The sequence below is a fragment of the Athene noctua genome, chromosome 2, assembly GCF_965140245.1.
Source record: "Athene noctua chromosome 2, bAthNoc1.hap1.1, whole genome shotgun sequence".
Lineage (NCBI taxonomy): Eukaryota > Metazoa > Chordata > Aves > Strigiformes > Strigidae > Athene > Athene noctua.
Window position 1 is genome coordinate 55222556 of NC_134038.1, and position 26267 is coordinate 55248822.

At 43.3% G+C, this 26267-nt stretch overlaps 1 protein-coding gene across 1 annotated transcript; it reads right to left on the bottom strand.

Moving 5' to 3' along the window:
- Nucleotides 1-14287: 14287 nt before the first annotated feature.
- Nucleotides 14288-19271, bottom strand: TMEM200C (transmembrane protein 200C). The gene is made up of 2 exons (XM_074897765.1): nt 18851-19271; nt 14288-16725 (listed from the first exon to the last, which is right to left on the bottom strand). The coding sequence occupies exon 2, from the start codon at nt 16680-16682 to the stop codon at nt 15033-15035; it is 1650 nt and encodes a 549-aa protein (XP_074753866.1). The 5' UTR covers nt 16683-16725; nt 18851-19271; the 3' UTR covers nt 14288-15032.
- Between the last annotated feature and the right edge of the window lie 6996 nt (nt 19272-26267).

Consider the following 26267-nt stretch of genomic DNA (forward strand, 5'->3'; position numbering starts at 1 on the left):
TGGGGTCTTCAAAATGCTGCTCAGTTCCTCAGTGCTAGAGGAAGACTTCAAGGTTAATTTGGGGGAGTAGTTAGGAGTGAGACTTTGACAGAGCATCTCTGTATCAGCACAATCTGGATGAATTGGTTTTCCAGAAAAGTTTGCTTTAAATACACACTGAGGAAACAGTGTTTCTTAATGATTTCTTAATTCAGTAAAGGAGTAGCAGTGTCATTCATCTTAGGAATTTAAGTGGCTTCAATGGCCTAGGACCAAGTACACTTTACAACAAGCTGTATTTCTTCTTATTGAAAATGTTAATTATCTTTTTATAGACAGATGGCACTGGAGTGTAGCAAATGTGTTGTGAACCTGCACTCATAAATGTTTGGGTTTCTTAATGTGAATAGGTTTCAATCTAAATTTAATTCTGGTTTAGGATTATTGTGATGATTGTAGGGTAATTAATTTCACTTATTTTGGGAGTATAGTACACTTGTTTTGGTACATTAAGTTAAAATACTTAAGTTATGTCGTTGTGATTAATCTTGACAATTTAGAATAGTGATTAAAACCAAATATCTACTAAATACTGCATTCAGCTCTTTAGTCTCTAATAACCAAGTAAAAATAAACTTCTATAATGCTGTTCAAATCATAACAGCATATTTTCAGCGTTATGATGGAGAACATAAAGCAAGTCTTGAATTTTGTTGTTGCTTTGCTTTAACTATGGGGATACATGTTTTTGTTCCCTGGTGGTTTTTGTTCAAATTATTTGAAATATATTTGGTTATTGTATGCTTCTGATGTGAGTAGGGCAGGTGGGAGACAGTTCCTAAAATGAGAATAACTTCATACTGCTGAAGCAGATTAATTGTCCTTCTTTATGACTACTGTAGGGAAATTACACTGAAATCTAGGTCCAGAATTGAGTGATTCATTCTTTATGATCCCTGCATTTGCTGTTCATTTTCTGTGATTTTTTTTTTCTTTATGGTCTCTAATACCTATTCTTTTCTTCTCTTTGAGTAACTTGCTTTATAAGCACTAGTAGTTTATGTAGAAGATAAAAGAAATCTGCTAATTTCTTCCAATTGAGTTTAATGTAACTTGAGTGATTGAAACAATGGTACAACATTGGGATGGGAAAGAACTTGCATTAAATATTACCCACTGCCTGTGATTTTTTTTTTCTTTTCTAAAGAACTAAATGCTGAATTGCAGTGCAGTGATGATGATTGTTTTCCAAGTAAGCTGAGAGGAGGCTTTGACAACAGCATCTCCCTGTTTCTTGGCTGGTTTTAATAGGATGTTTAACTAGCTACTCCAATAAACAGGATGCAAAAGCCGAAGGAAGGACTGCTTCATAAATACCTTATTCTGAATACTCTGTTCCTGGATGCTGCTAGGCACTAAACATCAGATGGGCCTTTGCCCTGTGAACAGCTGGGGCAGTTCTTGATTCTGGATGTTACATTTTTGGAAGGTTAGATGCAACTGAGCAAGAGCACTATATCTGTTGGTTAGGTTAAAATACAGATTATGTTCATCTATCTGGCTTTCCCTTCATAGTCCTGTACTTTCTATATATGCAGAAAGGAAGAGATAAACCTCCTTGTTTAACTAGGTTTCATGTCAGGAAGGTGCCAGCCTCTTCTGTTGGCACAGCAGAGTCATCAGAAAGGTCATAGCTTTAGGTTGGAGTCCTACTGTCACCTGGCTGCAGGCATATTATATGTCTGATCCTTCCACTAGGTGAAGATGGTTTTAAGGGTGTGAGTAGCAGTTTGACCTCCTTGGGGCATTTCATTTCCCTTGTGTATATTCTGCTGTCATTAGCTATGGCTTCTGCCTTGTTAGTATGCCATACACTAAAAGCCCCATATTGTTTCTCCATCTGCAGGTAGAAGGGAATAATCCCTCAATTCAAAACATTTACCAAAACTTAATCTTGTCCTCATGATCTCTGATTAAAAAAAAAATTCCCATGAAACAAATACCATATTTGGCCTTGAACCTGCTTCTTGTACAGTCCCACACTTGAATCATCATTCCAACCTCCAGCTGAAGGTCTGCAGTTGCTGAGCCTGGAGAAGAGTTTGCATATGGCACTCCAAGATGTTGATGGGATGTATCAGACCAAAACTACAGATATTCCTCTATGGGAAAATCTTCCATTTCTTTCTCATCATATTGGCATGAAACTAAAAGTAGATGCAGGACTGAAAGACACTGTGTTTGACAAGTACCTCCTTTCAGAAAGCCATCTCTTTGGGAATATTTAAACTCTGGTGTATATTCTTTTTGTGGGAGTGGCTATTCAGATTTAAGAGCTGGAAGGACATCTGGGGGTCTGTAAATCCTAAGCAACTTGGTGTAATTGTATTGTACAGTTTACTTCTCAAAACCACTCCCAGAGGGGCTTAAGTCCAGGCACTGTGTAGGCTTAACACCTCTGAAACTGACTTTCTACCATGGCTTTTGGTCACTGACCTGTATAGTGGAAACATGGAGTGAGTCTCATAAGAGACTCCAAAAAGCCTATATATTTAGATCAGAGCATGCTTTTCACACTCATGGGAGAGAAATTAAGTTTTTCCTAAAAAATTAGTTATTTTAGGTATTGAATGCTCACACAGGACTTTTTCTTTTCCATTTTGGGGACTGACTTTTAATTTTATAATTAGAAAACTGCTTTTAAGATAGGCTGATAACATTCTGACAACTGCTTTCAGAAATGTTATTTAAATTTTTTTTCCCAAGTTTTAAGTGGGAACTTAAAATAAACTTCAGTACTTGGGTCAGAGGTGGAAAAACAAATCTTGTTTTTAAACTGGACATACATCTTAGTAATTCTGTCTTCAAAATAAAAAACCCAACAAATTGCTGGCTGGCTGCTAGCCTTTCAGCCTTCAGTTTTGTAATGTAAAGAAGAGATATGACCACCTGTATGCTATAGCAGTTTATATACCTTTTTGCTAGATATCCAGCATTTATTATCTCCTGGTAGGTGCCTGGTTTGACATTTATGCTGTTGAATAAGAATAAAATAATTTTGAATAATCATTAGTGACACATTTACCAGGGAAATGCATCAGGAAGATAGGATTACATTGAGTTTCTAATACATTTGTAAAATTTATGGGAAGTTCAATTTGTCTCTTTCCTAACCAGAGAAGATGCTCAACTATACTTGTGAGTAGTAAACTGGAGTTGAAGACCTGTTGAGGGTTTTCTGCGATAAATTTTCCTTAGATAGAGGGCTGAGCTTTAAATACTGGATGGTTCATAAGTGTTTTTCAGGATTAAGTTGATTTGATGTTAAATCCTGCTCAGACTCCAGCTATTGGTGACACTGAGGTCTTAACTGATGCTGTTAAGATGAAACCAAAACTTCAGGGTACTGCAGGATAAAGACTGTTATTGATAATTGCTTGGAATTGTTTGAAATAAATTTAACTGACAAATGCAGAGATTCTTTTACACATTAAAAAAAGCAGATATTTTTAAGATACTTTTCCTCCAAATACAGTACCTTGATCTGAGCACACTGACTCACAGTTCTTTAATCTGTATAAAATCTATGCACTTGATTCTTGAGTCTTATTCTAGGTGGTGCTACTTCCTTGCGTTTGGTGACCTGTAGGAAATGTAGCCTGAGCAGGGACCTTGGTCAGCTGAGAGGGAGGATGAGGTGGCTCCAGGAGACTCAGCAACTCTGCTGGCAGCAAGGTTTCCTTCTCTTGGTTTAACTTTGAGGAAGAGATATTTTTGCTCTTGATTGGCTGGCTTTACTGAAATCCCCCAAACAGCCTCTGATGCTGATACTTGAAGTGACTCTGTCTACTAATTCTACATATAAAGCAAATAGAAATGATTATTTGAAGACAATTTTTAATTTTAGCCTGAATAACTGAAAGCCTTTGGGTACTGTTAGAAAATGTTTTATCGAGTAGATGAGGCTTATTAAAAAATTTATTTTTCAGGGTCAATAACATTGTCCATCAAAACTGAATCAAATCTTGAGCTTCACTTACAAAAAATGATATTTTTAAGATATGCTTCAGGACAATTTAAATTCCTTTCCATATTGATTCTTTATCACTCATGGGCTTGGTTTTTTTTAAGCCTCCTTTTGTTGGCACAAGAAAAACTTAAAATGCTTTAGTGATGTAAACCCTACCTCGTAATTTCAGGAGTTTAAAACTGGAGGAAGAACATCCATCTAATAAAGACCTGGACACCCACATGGTAGTCTGTTTTGTTTTAGTTTTTTCCTCCCTTTTCCATATCTTAGTATTCACTGAGGGCAAGAGCCAAGCCACCTATTCCTTGGTATGTCTGCACACATTATCTCTTGGCTTGTCCTACACACCACATCCACCCCCATCCACCCATCTTTTTGGCTGCAGGACTTGCAGTGACACCATTCTGTTTAAGAGCAGGAATTGAGAGCCATTGCCCAACTGACTAATATTTTTGTGCATAGAAACCAGGTGGTAGTGCATATGAAGGTGGTGCTTAGTATCAGATCTCTCTAGCTCCTTTACACCCAGGAAATGCACTTATGTAGTCTACACCCTGCAGTGAGGACAGTGTACCATGTTCTCTTTATCCCTATGATGCTTTTGTGACTCAGCCTCTTGTGCAGGGCAAGATGAGCAACTTCGCTCCTTCAAGCTGGTAAAGGCTCTGGGCTAGCTCACTTTGACAGCTGTTAGTCTCTGTTTGTAAGCCTATTTTGTTCTTATTTTCAAAGCCCCTGTTGCAGTGGGGATACTGAGCCATTACGAAGCTGTGATCCTACTCAGAATAACTGAGCTAAGCGTATCACTGATTTCTAGAATCACAGAATGGTTTGGGTTGGAAGGGACCTTAAAGACCATCTATTTCCAACCCCCCCTGCCACAGGCAGGGATACCTTCCACCAGACCAGGCTGCCCAAAGCCCAGTCCAACCTGGCCTTGAACACTGCCAGGGAGGGGGCAGCCACAGCTTCTCTGGGCAGCCTGTTCTAGTGCCTCACCACCCTCACAGGAAAGAATTTCTGCCTTATATCTAATCTAAATCTACCCTCTTTCAATTTAAAACTGTTACCCCTTGTCACACTCCCTGACAAAGAGTCCCTTGCATCTGTAGGCCCTTGTTAAGTCCTGGAAGGCCACTAGAAGGTCTCCCCGGAGCCTTCTCTTCTCCAGGCTGAACAGCTCCAACACTCCCAGCCTGCCCTCATGGGGGAGGTACTCCAGCCCCTCATTTTCATGGCCCTACTCGGGACCTGCTTGAGCAGATCCATATACTTCTTATACTGGGAGCCCGGAGCTGGACACAGTACTCCAGGTGGAGTCTCATGAGAGCAGAGGGGCAGAATCACCCTCTTCTACCTGCTGGCCACACTTCTCTTGATGCAGTCTGGGATAAGGTTGGGTTTCTGGACTGTGAGTACATATTGTAAATGTGCAAATGGAAAGCACAGAATGGGATTGCAGCAAATGTCCCAGTAAGTGTGCATCGGGGCCTCTCATGGAAACACTTAAACAACCAGCATCCACAAAATACAGTGTAAGATCAGACAGAAAGGGCACAGGTTCTCCCTGTAGTCTTCAATTTATGCAGATGACACAGAGAAGCATCAGCAAATTTCAGGATTTAGTCATAGGCTGTCCTGTCTCTGGCTGGCTCTAACCTTGGATGTGTAAGCATAACAGCTGGTACTAACCTGGTGTGTGTAACGGGTGGAGAGGATGAAATGGTGGAGCCGGAGGAAATGGTTCTGTTGTGCTCTTGTTCCCGAGAGTGCTGGGCTCCTCTGAAGGGTGAGCTGAGTGATGCTGAAGATGCTGCTGCCACCAGTATCTTCTCCTCACTGAAGGACAGTCTCTGTGCTGCACTCTGCAATTTTAGTAAATGTTCCACCAGTCTCTGAAGGAAAAATGTCTGCTCAGGACATAAGAATGCACCAGTCACAGTGGCACAGGGCCCAAAAGCAATGAGTAGCATTAAGGATCTCCTCATCATGGGAATCACTTCTGCCCTTTCCCATGTGCCTGATGTACAATGTGGCACTGGTGGGGAGAGCTCCTCTCTCTTTTTGAGGTGTTACTGCTTTCATGGGCTCCTTGACCTTGCCTTCAGTTACTACTTGAGTTTTCTTCTTTTCTTTTTTTTTTTTTTTTTTGTAACAGGGCAGATTCAGTCTAACCTCCCATTTCAAACACCTCTGATTACCATGCTTATGCCTTTAAATCACTGCTGTGATGAGATCAGCTACTTCCTCATTACCTTCTCCATCTAGGACACCTGTTTCACTCTGAGTGCATATGTTATTCCACGTGTTGCAGCACAAATTTGTTTTTTTAGCATTTGGCTCATTTCTTTGGGCTGTGTAGAACTAATGTGTTTTAGTTGTGCATAAACATGATGATTTATATATATTGTGTTGCTGCAGTATGCATTTTTGACCACATGTAACATAACTGCTTACTCTGTACTGTAACATTTATTCATTTAAACAAAAGCTGATTAGGTTGGAGCCCTTGACAGAGGAGAGACAGAACAATTCTCAGGACTATTCTTGCTAAAACAAGACCTGCTAATGCCTCTATTTTAAGATGGTAAAACCAGTGCATTAATCACTGTTTCAGAGGTGTAAAGACTAAATACTCCCTGTGTTCATCAAACACAGTCTTTTTAAGAGAAGATTGTATATTGGATATTGCTCCCATTTACTATATGTAATACAATCTAGCATCATGTGGTAGGAAAGAAAGCAAAACGGATTAGGCAATCTAGCACTGTAGTATGGAATGTTTATCAGCATGTGTTTGAAATGGATATATTATTTACTGATGCCACCCAGGCCCCTTGAAGATCCTGCTGACAAAAACCTCCATCACCCACATTGCTATGTGTATTCTATTTTTGTGTTAAAGAATAAATGTTTTTAGGAACATCTGAAGATATTTAGGGGTAATCTTTATTTTCCCTCTAATTTATAAGCATTCTAACTGCTCAGATGAATTCACAATTCATTTTAAAAGAATTTGAGTAACTTATGCCTCAATTTCCTAATGTTTTGACATCTTGAATCTACCAAAGTATCTGGGAATTTCTGAACGCTGGTAGGGTCAAAATTCCATTTCTAGCAAGAGACTGAATTGTAAAATGGCAATTTTAAGTGAAGGGACTATTGTTGATCCAAATCTGAGTCTTGCCTCTCACCCAAACATTTCTCTAGGCTGGGACTAAACAAAATACTTGTGTTCTATTCCATTATCAGTTTTGCTGAAAAGCACTTCTATCCTTTTTATAGCAGTAGAGTTACCTGAATTATATTTGTCTAAATTGCCAGTGAGATTTATCCACAAGTGTAAACTAAACCAAGACATTCTACAGAACATTTTGAATACATACCTGATACAGATTGCTGCAAAACACTGCTGTTAAGAAATCTGTTGCCTATATGAGAATTACTTCAACCTGCTGGTGAATCATTAGGCAGCATAAAATGTTTATTTGAGTAGAGGACTGGACTAATCTGCTGGTAAAATGAAAGATATAGTAAACATTATCTTAGTATTGCTTTACAAATATAATTAGTTTGAATGTGTCAACTTCCTTTGACTTCAGACCCCTCATCAGGTGAAGCCAGCTACACAGGATGGATGTGTGTGCTAAGCCAGGAGGAAATGTCAGCTGCAGCCCTGGAGGCCCTGGGGTGGTCCAGCTCCTCAGGGAGGGGACAGATGTGTGGGAAGGGAGTGAGGTGAGCACTTATTTTAGCCATTGCATTAGATTCTCCTGTTCAAGGGAAGTCTTTTACTTCCCTGCCTCCATTTGGCTAGGATGATACTAGCAGAGCTGCATAGCACTCTTATGGAGGCTGTGATGAGTTACAGTGAAGTTGGTGACAGCTATAAATGGGAACAGCCAAGTGTCACTAACTGCTGCTGGTGCAACTGCAATATTTTGTGCTTCCTCTTTGTCCGTATTTGACAACCCAAAACTGCAAGGACAAGTGCAACAGAAACTTCAGAAACTGGCTTGTTGCTTTCCTTTGCCTGTAATCTTCAATAGTAATTGCCGCCTTGGTGACACCACTCATGATGCAGCCTGCAATCTTCTTGACTTCTTTTCTTGTTAGGGTAACTCCTGGGGCTCACTAGTTGCTGCACTGGCAGCTGACTTATAAACTGGTGATGGCTAGAAGCTGCTGACCTTCCATAACTCGTTGTGTCCCCCTTTCCCTCTCCTCCCAGATTGTCAGAGACAAGCATGGAGCATCCAGGGGGCTGCTGAGGCATATCACTGCTGCAGCACAGGAGCTCAGTGATCCCAGAACTGTGCTACAGCTTTTATTCATGTTTTCCCCCCCCATGTGCCAGAGAAGAGGCAGCAGATACCTGCAAAGAACATTGCTAGGAGGGCATCCTCACCTTTCCTTTGTGTTAGTCCTAAACAGTTCCTTTAAAAGCACAAGTGATTCATTAAGTTGACAATGCACCCAAACTCTAGTTAAGGGTCTAAAAGAAACAACTTCATTCCACAGCTTGCTTGTATTAGTGTCTGATCAGATGGTGAGAGATGCAGCCTTAGCACTCATCCTTATTTCAGTGCTGCTGCTCCAAACGCTGTACATGTTGCGAAGACAGACATAAGGAAAAGAACTGTTCTGTTTGCATTTTCAAGCACCAAGGCAGCCTGTAATTAAGTTGGCAGTGCCAGCAGACAGATTTAAGTTTCCCAGACCCAAAGAGCTGCTGCTATTATCACCTTATGCTGTGTTACCACAGTAAACTAATAAGCAGCGTCAGACTTTACCTGTCCTCATTTTAAGTTCCTCATTTGAAACAGGATGACATCAGCTGCCTAGTACCGCTTGTGTCCTTAAATATTCTACAGGGAGACCTTTAGAAAGTCTTATGTTTTGCCTGGTTACTTACTGTAATATTGCATGCGATGAGTCTGAAAGATAGTGAAAGAGATTAGCACTTCTGTGTCTTGCATGCAGAGAGAGGCTCTGTTAAAGATGAAGGATGAATCTCCTGTTGGAGGACAAGTGTTCAAGGCTCTGTTCCACAGTAAGCTACTTGTGTGGTTTGGAAACATCACCTAGAGGCCAATACTTGTATGCTGTCATCACTGCATACTGGTGCCTATATTCTTCTCCCTTTTAAAAAAATAAATCTGGTCTTTGCGCACTTCATCTGTGGCTGTATCTCTGTGCCTTGTTTTTACAAAGGAAGATAGTCACACTCTGTACCCAAGCCATGTTAGAGAGAAATACATTAAGGACTGTGAAGTCACCTGATGTTATTTTAATAGGGACTCTATAAGCATTTTAAATAATAGGTTCTATTAGGCTCTGAGATGAAACTGCATTTCTTTAAAATTTTGACTGTAAAGTCAGTGAAGTAAAACCATGCTACACCCCTCAAAGAGATTTAAAGTACACTTCAGGAATGAGGGAGGAAGGCTATTTCATGATGCTGCAGAAGTAGCATGTTAGCTCATTGGGGATTTATCCTGATGGAGATGCCTCTGGTGACTCTTGTGTGGCAGACCCCAGAAACAGTAGTTTGCCAGGCCTTTGCAGGTAGTTTTTTGTGAGATCCTAGCAGAGGCTTCCGTGTTGCTCTGAAGTGTGAAGGGAGCTTCAGTGCACCCTATACTGAGCCACTTCCATTTGCAAAGTCATTACCAGCTCTAACTCTTACCAGAACTGATAGTCATGCTACTTCTGTTCAGAGAAAAAAAACAAAAACAAAACAAAACAACCCAAAACCAACCCATGGTTTGTCTCAATATTTCAGTAAACGTTGTGATGGTTCTTCCAACTGTTTGGCAATAACTATACCCTGGCCTTGTGGGTTACGTTTTCTTCAAAGTTGTATTTCATTGAAATCTTTATGAAAATAATATATTAATCACTTGAACGCTGAACATTTTTTTACTTGCCTTTTTTGACTTTTTAGCCATGAACAAGCTGCTTCTCTAAAGCCAATCTCTCCTCATTTCTACCTTCCGGTTTCAGAGTATCAGTTACATGTCCTCACCAGAACCAAACTTGTCATGGGAGAAAGGGGAAAGGAAAAAATAAAAATTAATATTCAAAATCTTAAACTGAAACTTCTTTGTGCACAGGAGGGTGAAGGAAACCTCGCTAGCTGAGTTTTTAATAGTGATTTTGACACTTGTTAGTTTGCATCTCTCTTGTTCCTTTTACCAGACAAGCTTTCTGTCTCATTGCAATCTAATTTAAAAAGAATAACGATGGGGAGAAAAACTTTAATAGTAGTGCAGCTCCACCGCCTCTATTTAATTAAAAGGTAGATAAAACACTAACCAGTGGATAAACACAGGCCATGGTCCTCCAGTTCCTGAATCATCTGTGATCCAGTCAGATGCTTTCTAGAAGCCTAGATCCCCCATCCAAATGTTGATACCATTTCACCTGATCATGCCTGCCCCTGTTGGACCTCCAGGGTCTCCCTCTGTCTCCATGCCTACAGTGAAAGCTAAATGGTAGAAGGTATTTTCTAGTGTGCTTGCTTAGACGTTTCTGCTTTGGAGGTTTTAGACGTGGTAAATAGAAAGGCTTCTGAAATAAAATAGATAGTATATTCTTCCATGTAAGATTTTCCTGTGGCTGTAAGACCTTGTTTATACTCTCAGAATGTGCCTGCACGTGCTGTGCATCTTGTTCGCTGTTTGTGGGCCCAAACTGAAAAATAGTAACTAAGCAGCTTGGATAAAGAATTGCATTACTGCTACTGACAGTCTTGGAGAGGTGACAGAGAAAGCAATTTTTTCTGAGGAAATTTTTATGTAGAAGAAAAAAAAGGTAAAAAAACTCCATACTTTTATTGATTATTAAGATTTTAATCATCAGCTACCACCAAACACTCATATTTTGTGGGGGTTTTGTGTAGCAAGGTCTGATTTCTACTAGGTTATGGCCAGAGGTTGGTTGTTGCTTTGTTTTCTTTCTCACCTTCTCCTTCCCTCTTTTCACATGCAGAGAGAAATTGGAGGGACTGAAGTATGTTGATGAGGCAAAGCATTAAATGGTGATCTACTTAAATTGTTAGTAATTCTCATGTCTCACTAGGACCACAGTCCTGTTTTATTGCATCCACACAAACATAGTTTTGATTAGAAAGAAAAACTGTTAAGTGTTATCAAAGGCTATTCCTCCTACTGAAATCCAATAAGCTTTATCACTGTGCCATCTCCATTACTTTTAATAAAAATGATTGTTTAATTGAAGTCATGTTGCTACTTCTGAGTAAACCATTTTGGCTGTTAGGGAAATCCATACTCTATCTCAGACTGCAGACTTACAACTATGTTAACAGTTACCTAATTCGATGTTTGTACGTGCAGTTACTCATTGTTGGACAGCGTCAAGTCCTAGAAAAGGCTGTTAAAAATGTTATCTAAATGATACAGGGTAATAAATCTTTTGTAGTAGATCAGCTGATATGTCAAAAGCTGTAGAGGGGGAGTTCAGTAAATCAGTTCAGCCAGGTGAGCCAGGTTAACATGAGAATTTTAAATACTTTGCTAGCTGGTGAAAACTGAGCTAGAACTGGGTTACAATAGGATCACGTCAGCAGCTTCTCGACTCCTGAGGATTTTGTAATAAACAGCAGCACGGCTGAAGTACAATTAGGGCATTTGCTTATGTCCTCAGACTGGTCCAAGCAGCATCCTATACTCATCACAAACAAACACAGCCTTCAACCTAGTGATGGGAGTCCTCTTGAGGGTTCAGGCAGAAATGAACTTTTCTTCTGGAAATATTGTATAAATATCATAGCACTTCTACACTAAAAAACCCCAAATGAAACCACACATTTCTGAACCAAAATCTGATTTTTCCATAGCAAAAATGTATGCCTAGGTATTCTAGCTTAATGTATCTTCAGGGATATAACTTTTTAAATAGGGTGACTAACAATTCCTTCTTAATAAACATTTTGTGTGGGAGTACATCTCTTTCTGCAACATGCAGGCAGGCGGATACTGGTAAGTAGAGGCAGCTTGTTGGCTCCTGACAAGGACTGTGGAGGAAGCACTTGGTGGCAGGACGCTGGAGCCGAAGGTTAAAAGGAAGAGCCTAGATTCGAGAAAAACGCATAAGGATGTGACAGGATGTGCAAATGATGGCCAGGAGGCAGCCTGGCAGTCCTGGGAAGCCGTCAGGGCCAGCTGGGAGAGACACAGGCCAAGGCACAAACCCCAGCACCTGCTGGTATCACCAGGAAAGCAATGGTGATCAGCCCCTCACCACCCGCCGTGTTTCTCTCCAAGGCTAATGGCACTAACAGCAGTCACAGCTGGTACACAGGGGTTGAATTTCTCAGCCGTTTTGCAACATTGGTGTGTTGGAAACTTGCCCACCTTGAATTTTAAACAAGAATTTCTGACTCCAACTCCACCACTGCATAAGTTGCTCAACAAATAGCTTTAATTAATAAATTTGCAAAAATAATGAGAGATTTTTGGATAACCTGCAAGCAGAGAGAGGCAGCTTTCTCTGCTTATTAATCTTTGTTACAAATCACTTCTAGCTGCTGCTATAAAAAAATTCAGCTTGACTGATGAAAGTTCATGTTTCACACCTTTTTTGGCAACACAGGAGCAAGCTATAATTTTACTTATTAAACCCAAACTCTGTTGTAATTTTGTTTTTCAGAAAGCTTTGCAGTAAATTAATTATCAGAAGAATTACTGGGCTGCTGTTTTAAATCAATCTAAGGAGTGCCCAGAGGCTTTTTTAGTGGGTTTTTTTCAGTGCACACTGTAGATTCAGATGACTAAATAAATTTTGAGTAAGAATATTAAAACAGAATATTAAAGAATAAAACAAACCCCTGTCACATCTTCACAGGGACCCCATGGCCCAGTAAGTAACACCCATGACTCGCCTCTTCCCTTGCACCTCCACGAAGTGTTTTCATGTGGAAAATAACAAACAGGGTGTCTTCAGCTGTGTCAGTAACTAGCATCTCCATCAGCACCAGGTAACGCTGCTCAGGTACCATCTAATAAATCCTGCCAGAAGTCACAGGAGAAGGAGAAGAAGCAGAGGGCCATTGCCCACGGGGAACTGAAAGGAAAGACCTGTGCAAATGCCAGCGCTGGCTGAGCTGCCTGCTCATCCCCTCATGTGGTGCCTAATCCAGTCCAGGCACTTTTACAACACATTTTTCCCAGCTGTGTGCTAGTGGTTTGATAGCAAAAAGTGCCACATTGATGTTCATGTTGTCAGTGCACTGGTTGCCACTGACAGGAAGAAAGATATTGCCACCTGGATGTCTCCGTTGCTCAAGAGAACAAGCACTTTCTGCTTAACTCCAGTTTCAAGACGTGGCAAATTGTTTGGGCTTTTTTTTCTTATTTTCTTTTAAATTAACCTTACTTAATACAAGATCTTGTTGGATTACTAAATGCAATTTAATTTAGTGGCAATTATATTCCATTTTGCAATATATTGTAATGTAAGTGGTTAAAGATGTAACTGAGCATTTTAAAACATGTAACTGTAAGAAAAAATTTAATTGCAACAGAAAGACTCTTGCCTGCCTACACATTGTATTTGTTTAATGTCGATTTCTCTTCCTGTAGTAGTGAAATGGCACGTCCATATTTAAAATCTGAAGTATTGACAAAATCTTCTGAGCACATAAAGCTGTTTAGGCAAAATAAAAGAGTGCCTGTCATGCTGCAGCTACGAAAATGAAACAGCTCATCAATTTACCAAAAATCTGCCTACAGACAAGGCATTCTCCAGCCTTCAGGAAACCTGATGCTTTTCTCACGCAGGAAGAAATCCTCACCACGCTGTGAGAAACCTCCGCTGACTTCAATAGGGCCAGCTCACGAGAGTGACAGGGCTATCATTATGCTTTAAAATTAAGCTTGTGCACATGCATTCACAAATAGGAACTGTAACAGCAGAAAGACTTAATGCAACAGTTATAAGGGAAGTGAAAAATCCAGAAATAATATTCTGCAGTTCAAGATTAATGTGTTAGTCACGAAAAATCTAATTTTGATAGAAGGTCAAACCTTTAAAAAATTTTTTTCCTTAGCATGTCAAAATCTCACATATCTTCAGCTGTCACAGAGCACTGTTAGAAATAGAGACAAAATCTGCTGATAGAATTAAAGCATGGTTTCTCAGAGACTAAACCAGTATTTATTTTGAAATTACACCTAAATTATTAACTACTAAAAAAGTAAGTAAACCTTTGGCCTCATAGCATCTCTATAATCTATCTCAGTATAAAAACAAAAGGTTTCTGGTATCTGTAATTACTTACCAAAATAAAAGACTTTTCTGTGTGGCAGTGTTGTTTGTAAATGTTTTATTAAAAAAAAAAAATCTTTTAATGCTATTAGTCAATACATGTGTAATAATACTTAATAAAGTATCACGTAGTAGTAGGTATTTTGGATTCAGGAATGTAATGGTTTTAACTAAATCATCAGAGCTCTGTTCCGCTCCAGTCTCTTTTAAATTGTCTTTTTTTTCCCAGAATTTAAACAAACTCATTCTTTGTCAAGGTACGTCATCCTTAAGGCCTTGCAAACTTTTTAGTGATTGAACCAAAACAAAGAGAGAGCTCGGCTTTCTTGATCTGAAGACCACATTGCTCTTGAGCTTAAAAAGGTGCCTGCGGTTTTCAGTTAGTGGCAAATCAGCAAGAAAGAGATCAGAGGAGAAAGAAGGGGCACTTGGAAATCAAAACAGTAAAGTGCACAGTTATACTGTCCGAAATTGTATTAATTTGACCCAAAGAACTTGCTGGACTGTGGATATTTAATACAATTTGTCTTGCATGGAACATACAATCACGATCGGACAGAAAGGATTTTCTTTTTCTTCCTGAAGTCATCTACAGGATTTATGGAATTCAATTTTCAAGGGTAACATACTGCAGCTCTTTGGATATTGATCAGTTTCCTAAGTCCACAAGGAGATGGAGAAGGGGGGAAGGTGTGGAGGGTTGCAAGGTGTCCTCGTGCCTTCTCTGTTTTGTTTAGATGCCAGTACTCTCCAGTTCCCCATCCTCCAGCCCTAACGCAGCGTGCGACCTAGAAATCATAAAGAGTTTCTCTTTATTTGTGTACTGTCTTTGAGTTTGCTGGGATTGCTCCCCTGTTTGTTCTCTGCTGGTAGCCTTGAGGGGGTCCGTCTTCTTGACCAGTTCCTCCTCACAGTCCTGGATTTTAGTGGCTGGGGTGTTGGCAACTGACTCCAAGGAGGTGCCTGCCTCCTCCAGGTGGCTGTAGCCCTTATTGCTGCTGGAAGGCTCAGACTGGGAGCTCTGGGAATCCGTCATAGTGATGGGAGGAGAGGTTGAGGGGGGAGGTCCTCCCAGATCCAGAGATTTGGAGTAGCTAGAAGATGCCTTTACCAAGAGGCTGGAATTCGGGCACCTGCTGACAGCTGGGGACCGAGGTGGCTCAGGGAAGAGGGGACGCCTGGCATCAGGCAAGCAGCTGGTGCTCTGCCGCCTGAGAACCAGCTTGTGCCTCCTCGTCCCGCAGCCTCCCTCACCATGGCTGCTGCTGAGGTTGGTCAGGCTCAGTTCGAACTCCCCCCGTGGGATCTCCCGGGCTCCCCGCTCACCAGGGGACCTCCGCCAGCCTCCCCCTCCGCCGCTTGGCGCCAAGGGCAGGAGGGCGAAAGCGCTCAGCGAAGACCCGACGATGGAGCTGGCTGTGCTGCGCTGGCCCCAGCTCTCTGGCGGGCTGCAGGGTGGGCTGGTGACAGGGCGGCCAGCACGAGCGGCACGCTCTTGGTAGATGCTGTAGACAGCCTCGGCCAGGCTGGGTGGCTGCGGCGGGGTGCAGAAGGAGGAACGCCGTGGTGAGGACGCCAGGTCCGGCGGGGAAAGGGAGACCCCCAGTCCCGGTGGCCAGGAGCTCTTGGCCAGCATGGCCGCAGCACCCAGGCCTTCACCACCAGGCTTCAGCTCCAGGCCCCGGGACTGCACGTAGTTGACAAAGCCGTTCAGAGGGGCTGAAGCCGAGGTGCCCCCATCCTTGGCCCGCAGACTGTGGGCATCAATGACAGTGGAGTAGAGGTCACGCAGGTTGATGATCTTGGTCTTCTTGTCACGGTTCTCGTGCAATACTGCATTGGCACAGATGAAGAGGAAGATGCCGATACCCATGATGAGGGGGCCCAGCACCTTCAGCTTGTCTGAATGCAAGTAGCTCGAGAAAAGACGGAAAAGCAAACCCACCGAGGTCTGGGGGGACGAGGAGGTGGGGGGGGACTGTGGGGACCCCCGAGTGGTAGCACTGGTGGAGGTGTTGGCTCTGGGGGGTGACTCTGGATGGATCCCTGCTTGAGCCCCTTCCTGGTTCCGGGAGCGGTTCTTGGGGGTGCCACCCTGCGGTGCCAGGTGCCGGCCCCCACTGAAGCTGCCTTCTCTGTACACCTGGCTGGGCTTTGGCCAGTAGCCCACCACAGCCAAGGCAATGCCCACCAGCAGTACCAGGATGCCACAGAGGGCGATGAGCCCCGACAGGGAGCAGAGCTTGAGCTTGCCTTTCACCACCACCACGTCATTCTTGCGCTTCTTTTTGGCCTTGCGTTTGCGTTTGGGGACTTGGCTTTGGGGTCGCAAGGGGTCCTGTTTCCTAGCCGAGATTCTCAGGAGTCCTCCAGTGGCGATCATGGCTGGCTACCCAGAGCACTGCCCCCAACGGCCACTCCAGCTCCTGCAGTGAAAGGGAGAAAAGGATGAGGACCAGGAGCAGACCTGCAGCACAAGAGGTGTCTCTGCTGCTCCCCATTCAAATTCCTGCCAATTAAAACCCTCAACAAGCGTGACAGGGGTTGATACCAACAGGCCAGTCCCCCTTGTCTGCACAGCTCCCACGTGTGAGAAAGGCAGACTAGCAGCATCAAAGCAGCCATGTGCCCCACTACACTCCTGACAAACAGCTGATTAACTTCTTTACACTCCAGGTAAATGATAGAGGGAGTACTATCTGCTGCTGTAAGCAAAAAAAGATCTTGCTGTTTATCAGAAGGAGCTTGCAAAGCACCAGGGAGCAGAAGATGCTGAGCCCGGCTCCCTAACAGGGTTTGGGGTTACACTGCACACTGGCTGTGGTTAGTGATGTCACGCAGGATTTGAGGTGATGGGGGAAATAAAAGCAGGAAGGCAGCATATTTGATCTATAGATACCATTTGTTTTATTACACTACTTACACATTACTGGGGGGAGCATTAAACATATTACTCGCCTTTCTTAAACGAGTGGGAAAGGAATTACTGTGAAATACACAAGGGAAATATTTGAACACTGGAAAGTGGTGCCCTGTGAAAGTTTCTTCCTAGACATTTGCACTTGATCTGCAATATTACAGAAATTCATCTCCTGCCTGCAGTCCAGAGGCAGCCCCGGTTTGGGGACACGTGCGATGCTCCAGGTAACCGTTATGTAACAGCAGCAAATTCCCCCCCCTCCCTAGAAAGGGGAGATGGTGGCTGGCAGGTAAGAAATAGCATGTCAAATCTTATTAAAGCAGGAACAAAACCTTGCGAGTCACCTGGGGAAACAGCAATGATTGCTTGTAGGGAAACTGGCAGGGGATAAACCCTGAGCATTTATGGCTTCTGTTTCACTGGCCCATCAGAAGTCATCTCTCTTCTAGTGATCTGAGCTACAAAATACAGAATGTAGGAGCAATTCCTGTAATACTGCAATTCTTGTTGGAAGATATTCCTTCATGCTACCAAGAAGGATCCTCTCCCGAGTGTCCAATTATTTTTACTTTGAGGAAGGAAATGACAGCATCGAATATAATAGGATTAACAAAGTTCAATTAATTGCACTGAAAGGCGATTAAGTAAGCACCTAGGAAAAAAAAAAAAATCTCTCTCCCTTCCCCCGTTCAGCTTTTACATCTCATTTCTTTTCTGTTCTATTGCCAGATTTGCCACGTATGCAGTAATTTTGTGTCCCATTTACTCCGTTTGTATTTTCCCCGGAAAAAGAAGGGTGCTGTCAGCGAAGACATTGTTAGATTACTCTCCGAGGTTCCGCACGCTCAAAACAAAGAGCAGAGACTTTATCTTCTCTTTCCTGTCGCTGAACTACTTTTTTTTTTTTAAAAAAAAAGGGGGTGGGGAAGCGCATTTTTTGTTGATGCAAAAGTGTAATTACCGGGGCATGGTTTGCTTTAATTGCCGGTTCGCTGATCTCATTTTTTTCTACTGCCCCACTAGCCAGCAGCAGCGAAAACAGATGGCGATCGGCTCCGCGGAACCCTCCCAGTTCGACATCGCCGGGCACTTAGTTTTGGCGATGGGGAGCGCAGAGGAGGGCAGAGCTGGGCGGCGGCGGAGGGCACGGCCGGCCATCGCCGGTGGCCGCAACGCGATAAAACCACCCGGGAGTCGCAGGGGCCGCAGGCACATTTCGCCCGAACTGCCCGCGACCTCCACCCACACCCCAGCCCGCCGCCCCCCCGGGCGAGCCCTCGAGCACCACCCCGACCCCGCTCGGTGAAGACCGAACACAGTTTTAATAGAACGGACAGGACCCGATTTAACCCCTTCTCACCCCTCGGGCGCCACAGACGGAGCTCGCTGGGCTCCGGCTGCCGGGGCAGGGGCCGCCACGCACCGTTTTAGAGGAGCTCCGGCACCAGACCCCGGGGCGCCGGCCGGGGGCTGCCCCGCCGTTCCCCGCCGTCGGGGCGGAGCGCCGAGTCCCGCCGGGCGGCAGCCCCGGCCCCTCAGCCCTTCGGGGCGTCGGTCGGGGGTCGCCGGCGGCCGAAGCCGCCGCTCAAGATGGCAGCGGCGGGAGTTGACGGGGGGACGCGGCCACTTACCGAGGAGGACCGGGGAGAAGTCCGCGCGGGAAGCGGCCGAGCCGCCGCGGGGAAGAAACTTTCCGGCCCGAGCGGGCATCCCCGCGCGGCGCCCGCCCCGCCGCCGCCGCCGCCGCCGCCGCCGCCGCCTCGCTGCCCCTCACGGCCCCGGGCGGGCGGGCGGCGGGGCTGGGCCGAGCGCCGGGCGCCCCCTCGGCCCCGCCGCCGCCGGCCGCCTCAGGGAGCTCCGCCGGAGCGCTGCCCCCTCGCCATGCCGCATCCTTCCCGCCGCGGGGCCGCCCACCGGCAGCCCGCCCGCCCTCGCCGCCGGACCCGCCGGCCCGGCGGAGCCGCTGCCTGTGCCGCCGCCGCCGCTGCGGGCGGTGCGCGGCTGCCGCGGCTACCGGCCGGACTCGGCGCCGTTGCTAGGAGACGGGAGCCGTGACACAGGGAAATTGCGGCAGGATGGCCGCGGCCGCCCCCCGCCCCCGCCACCTGCGCGCCGGCCCCGCCCGCGGAGGCCCCGCCCCCGCCCGCCACGCCCCGGCCCGGCCTCGCCTCGCCGCGCCATGTTGTGGTGCGGGCAGGGCTCCGCCGCGCCCGGCCGCCTTCTCTTTGCCCCGGTCCGGCAAGAGACGGGTGGCAGGCGAGGTGCGGCCTCTCCTCCCCCCCCTTCCTCCCCGATGGCGACCCCCGGGGCTGGCGTCTCCCAAAGCATGTGAGGTCCCGTCTCCTCTCACCGTCCTACTCCTTCCCGGGGTTCACCAGGTCTCCCCTTTAGGAGCTCAGTAACGGGAACCAGGAAGACCCTTGTTCTCCTTTCCACCGGTGATGTCTCAGCGACCTCACCTTTCTTTTTTTTCTCCCCAAGCTTGCAGGAACGCCTAGGGAGAAAGCCAAGAAACAGGTGAAAAGGTGAAGAAAGTGGCAGCTGAGATTTGTCAGGGGTGTCACCCAGGATCTCTCATTTTCAGCAGAGACCAGGAAATTACATTCTCGTCTGAGCTGCTTCGTGAAAATTGGTGAAATTGAAGGCATCACCTAAGCGAGACGTGCTCTAGTGTGTCCCATCACCCCGCTTCTCTTACTCATGAGAGATTACTGCTGATCGCTTTAGTCGAGTCTTGTTCCAGGTTCACTGTGAGCCAGAAAGGCTGGTATCTCACTACATATTCATCCTGTGGCTTGGGTTTTCTCCTAACGTACATTGCGTGGTTTTCTGGAGTGGAGAGACCAAACATGCCTTTTTGTACGGTGACCTTGGGTTCCTCTTGTAGCTGGAGTGTGACCTAGCCTGGGCCGAACCAGCTCTCTTCTACCTCTGCCTGACCTCTTGTGTGGGAAGACCACGCTGTGTGTAAAATAGCCTGCCAGAAACCAAGGGGCAATAAAGAGAACGTTTATGGTGTCAAACTGTGTTTTTAAAGATGAAGGATTCAACACGGACTGGGAAAATTGACAGAGAGATTATGCATATTCAGTTAAATTATATATATTCCAGCCTCAACAATTCTGCGATTCTGTGTTCTCCCAGACTGTGCTATGACGTGTCTTTCACCCCAACTATCAGTGACTAGTTTGAGAACAAACAAATCCTGAAGCTGCACATAACTCATTTTAATGTCATTTGCAGTTTGTCTCAGCAAAATCATTTGGGACACATTTCTTTTAGTACATAGATAACTTTTTGGTTATGCAACAGGCTTGAAATTTAAGATTTATTATTTAAGAACTTATTTTTAAAAGTGTGCTTTGAATAGTCTTGATGAACCTGAGTCTTCTGACATTCAGTAATTTGCTTTGTGTTCAGCCCAGACTATCAGAGAAAACCAAACATATCACATCTGTTTCCACTGGAGACCTGTATCACATCAATAATGCAGCATCACCAGACTCTCCCTGAAAGGCTCCTGTATTAGAGAAAGAGGAAGAATGAGAGTGATTTTTTAAAGGGCAAAGAGCTCTTTTCCCTATCTGAGTCATATTTTCTATTTCTGTCAAACTAAACCATTCTATTGAGCTATCTTTTTATACAAGAGCCTTTCCATATTTTCATTGCTAAAGTTTTGAGTGATTAGGCTATCATCACATTCACAGTTTTCAAATGACTCTTAGCAAAATGTGCTGTAGGTGAGCCCAAATCCTAGAAAATAAGAAATACGTTCTTGGATGAAAAGCTACTGAAGGTGGTGTTCCGCAATAGCTAGCAATGCAATCTTAATTTGCTCTACATGGTAGGGACCAGTTGTACTATGGCAGGCTGAATCTCTCAGAGCAAGTTACCTTGCTGAGCTGCATATCCCTGCCTATCCTACAGGTTATTCTTCTTGTTTAACAAATGCATTGGGAACTTTAATGAAACATTTATTTTATTTTCAGTTGATACAGAGTTTTGTGTTCCCAGAAGTGGAATGGTTGCGAAAGGCAGCTTTAGTATTGGCCTGGTTTACTGGTTGCCTGAATTAATTTGTACTGTCTGTGTTTGCACTGACTACTGAGCGCTGCTGGCAGGCTCAGCTTCTGCTTTATTTGTATAACGTTCTACATGATGCCGTGCATTTATCATTAAACTGTAGTGAGCCTAAATAATTTTTAGGAATTGCAACGATGTTATAGGACCTGGGTTTTCTTTCTCCTTTCTCCTTTCTCCTTTCTCCTTTCTCCTTTCTCCTTTCTCCTTTCTCGTTTCCTGTGTCCTTTTTTATTTTTCCTTTCTCTTTTTTCCCTCTCCTCTCCTCTCCTCTCCTCTCCTCTCCTCTCCTCTCCTCTCCTCTCCTCTCCTCTCCTCTCCTCTCCTCTCCTCTCCTCTCCTCTCCTCTCCTCTCCTCTCCTCTCCTCTCCTCTCCTCTCCTCTCCTTTCCCTGTTTATCTGTATAGAAATCACTAATTTTTAAGCATATGCTTGCTTTTGTTAGGTTGTTTGAGCAGAAGATGGTAACCTTCATGTGGTCCCTTTTGGGACATGCTTCAGTACAATGATGGCATCAACTTTAGTAGATCCACTTGAATAGGTTCCACCCCAGGCTGGCTGGGTATGTCAGCTCTAATCCAGCGGATGTGTAGCCAAGTTAATATATCTCAGCCCTCAGCAGACCTGAGGTCCAAATATAATTCAAAGGACAAAAGTACTTGGTGTACTTATCTGAAATACTCTAGCATCTGTGAGTTCCAGTCATGGACCTGTGGTTCCCAGCGTAGAGACCCTACAAAACAAAACCAGAGAGAATGCCCTTACTCGTTATACTTGCAATCTGAGCACAAGATTAAAAGGACAAATATGACAAGGATTCTTAGAGGAGTAGTTTTAAAAGCATAAGAGAGAGGCATTTTGCACAGGCTTCAGGTTTTCCCCAGTGATTTATCTTTACAATTTCTCAGACACAAAGGAACAAGAATATTGAAGGGTCATTGCCATCTTAACCTATATATCCTGCTAGCATAATGGCTTCCAGTCATAATGGTGGCTCTAGCCTGAAAGCCCATTTTAATCGTAGCTTATTTAGCTATTTTTAATTAGCTAATTTATTACATTAATAAAAATAAAAGCTGATGTACATTTTGTACATATGCTTCACAGTTTATTGTGCTACATGCCAAGGTTTCCTGAGTCTTTATTGCTGGAATTCATAGCTTTGTCTTATTCAATAGCTAGGAAAGTTTTAAGACCACTACTCCCAGTCTGGCCACTGGTCACAAAGAGTTTGTTTTGTTTTATCTTAGCCCCATATACTTGTTTGTTTGTTTGTTTGTTTGTTTCTCATGGCAGTGGAGACTCTGATATGATTAATGAAATCTTTACAGACCTACATCAAACAGAGTCAATCCACATTGTGTATTAGATTCATCTGGCTTATTTGATATGTGGTAGAATCAGAAGCAACTTTTCTTTTCATTGTGTAGCAAGCCTGTGTCTAGATAATCCACCGAGAGTTAATGACAATTTGCATGTCCGCTCTTCTTTCAAAATTAATTATAGCAGAGATACACATTGCTGGGAACATTTGTGGGGGTAAAGGAAATACACAGCCATGAAATCTGGTGACTGAAAGGTAAAGGGAATTAATACTTTAAGGTGAACAAAATTCCCCCGCCCCCCCCAAATTACTGGTTTATCTCACTTCAGTTCTTACTGACATTCTTTGTGAACAGATTTTTATTTTTGAGGCATTAATGACACTAATCACTTTATAAATATATATATTTCTAATGGCATCTTGCAAAAGGCTTGAAACTAGAGAAGGTGGAATGTGGAATGCTGCTGGGTCAGTTGTGACATACTGCAGGAAGTCTGTGATGGTTGCACCCTCAGGTTATGAACCGTGCTCAGGGGCAGATGTCACTCAGTTGCTTTTAAATGTTCTGTGCATGACTTCTCAGCTGGCTTAGAAAGAAGTAGGAACCATTCAGCCATGCTATTTGCCTTTGCTTTTGATTTGTTGATACAAGACAACTGCAAATAGCTTCAAAAAAACTGTGTCTGTTATTTGTGGACACAAAATCACATAAAGGCTAATTAAGAACGCTTCCCAAACTATTTGCCTGGAAGATTAGACCAGTGTAGCATTTCTCCCAGATAATTTCCTTTTTTTTTTTTTTTTTTTTTTTTTTTTAATGTCATTCCCTCACCTCTTACCTTGTTGTTCCACAATGTAATCTCTTTGAGATGGAGGCCATCCCAAAGCAACTTGACCCTAGCTGGAATATCTGTGTACAACTGTTTCATGATTAGCACCTTATTGTTGTCTATTGGAAGGTCTACAGCAATTGATGTGACTGTGTATTTGTAAAACAAGTTCATAAAATAGCTTATTTTATCTTCAAGCCTTAGAAATAGCATTTTGAATCAGTGGGACAGCGCTTGTCTATGAGAAATAATGACAAAGTATATTGGACAGAGGGTTGGAAAATGTTTTTATTGTAAGTGATATTAAAAGTACATTACTTGCATGCCAAAGCACTTGTTGTAGGAGGGGAACATTAGAATGCACCAATAACATATGGATCCTGCTGTCTTTTTTTTCTTCTAGGGCAGTAGATGCGAGAGAGATTTTTAGCCTTGGTAATTTAAAATTGTAGATGTTCAAAAATAAACTTGATACCAGCATTTTTGCAACTCTGTGCAAAGGTTTTTCAAGAAGGAGAGAGATGCTCATGCCTTTTATCTCCATTGCTCATTGCAAGTCCCGACATGAGAGAGTTCTGGCGATATGAAAACAGCTCAATAGGGAGTGGTCAGGGAGGAATGGCAGGCAGTTTGCCTTCTCCACACGGGAATAGGACGTCCATGAAGTGGAGTTAGTCTGCCCAGTCCATGAACTGGGTTAGTCAACCACAAGAAACCACCGTCACACAAAGGTTGACTAGTTAGCAGATACCCTACAATTTTAATGTCACTGTTTCCCCCTGTTTCTTGGGCATGCACCTGCTGCTTCCCAGCATACCCTCAGGCTGCTGGGGAGCAGGGCTGTCTTTTTATTATACAAAATGCACAATGCCTGGGTTAGTTGGGGAAATTCCTGACTGGTCTGGTGAGACACTGGAGCAATGCAATAAAGCACAATAACACTTTTAATTAATAATAAGATGATTTGCAACAATCTGCATGAATGCACAGTCCATCAGTCAGGAGAATAAAATAATGATTGCATGCTTCCTTTTTTAGGAGAAGAGTTTTCTCAGACCAGCACTCACTGTACACTTACATACTCATGCAGTTTGATAGGTGTATTTGCCCTACATTATTATAAGGATTATCTTAGCATTTAATAAATGGAAACTATTATAGCATCTTTTTTATATGCTGTCAAGAGAGATTAACCCAAATTTTTGACCTGTTTTTTGTTGTGGTTGGTTTTTTTTTTTTTTTTTTGTCATTTCTCTTCTCCCATGACCTGTAATCCCAGTTTTTTACTGGACATCTGATCATCACTGTGGAAAGACAACAAGCTAACATAGAATACTCATCCAATAGAAATAGTTTTTATGGACTGTTAACACAATTTGTCACAACCCTCATGAACTGTGAAGGTCCTTATAGCTCCTTTCTTCATTGCTATCACTTTCAGAGTGATACAAGATCTGCTCAAAACTGAAGGTCAAATTTGCCCAAGATTTAATGGTACATCTTGGGAAAATAAAGGAACCCAGAAAATGTATTAAGACTCTGACAGAGGAACCCTTGGATTGCCAGAAGAGAGTCATCTTGTTTCTGCCAGCTCTTCCACAGCTTCTCTGGAGGGAAGGGGTGAAATTCGAGAGCACATCTTAAAAGTGCTAGGTACTGTTACTAACCAGCATAGGTGTGAACAGCCTGTGGATTTCTTGGCTGAGAGGAGCTAAACCCTTCCCAGGCTTAGGATAGCACATAAGTGAAATGTAGATTTCTTTGGGCTCTGCCGTGCTCTGGACCCAAGTCAGCGTCCGTATGCTTACATATTTTCTGTACAGCCACACTTAAATCGTGTTTTAAATTATTCTAACAAAGGTAGCAAAGGATATTTTCATAACTTAATGTTAAAACAGTGAACTTTGCCCTAAAGTTGTAGAATAGTGATTTAACAGGGATCAGTAGCTGCTAAGTCCTAAAAGTAGTCAGAAAAAAAAGCCTATTCAGAACTAGGGACTTGAACTCTGCAGTTAAATGACACTTAGGGACTGAGATTGTAGGCCATTGTTTATTAAATATATTTCGTGACACTTTACATGGAGGACTTGATCATTATTCTTTTGATATTCATGACACATATTGTACCTCTGCTTTGATTTTGAATGTTCCTGTTGCAACATTCGGTTATGTTAGCCAAATGCCTGGTATTGCACTAAACATTCTCAATTAGTTTTGAAAGTTTAAAGGTATCAAATTATATAATTCAAATAAAGTCCAACTTGCTAAATTCCTTTTCTGCATTGATACAAGCGAGCTGAGTTTACAAAATGAAGGAGGTCTACAGGAAATATCCTCGTTTTGCCAAAGCCAGGGAATATTCACAGCAGAAAGCCAATAGGAGTATTATTTTCTTTACTATAGGAAACATTACCATGAGAGAACAGAATAAACGAAAAAAATTAGCAACATCACATGTACTTGCTGTTCTTTTTGCTTTCATTACCAAATAACTCTCTTTCCTTAAATTTAAAAGAAGCCTTTTAATTGTGCAGGTTGTAAGGATGTTGCTTGCTCTGATCTTTTCAACACTCCCACTGGGGTAGGTTATGACCTAGTTAATCTATATATCTGAACAAAAGTCAATTAGCTTGCTATAGAGTTTCACCAGACAGACTGAAAGGAAAATTTGGCCTGCAGGTGCTGTGGGATTATGTATGTGAGTAAAGCAACCAGGCTTTGGACCCAAATGTCAAGCACTAGCTCTACTGTTCGTGTAGCAAAGTAAGAGTTTTGGGAGCCTCTACAGGCTTGGGTGCTCCTGAAAAACACAGA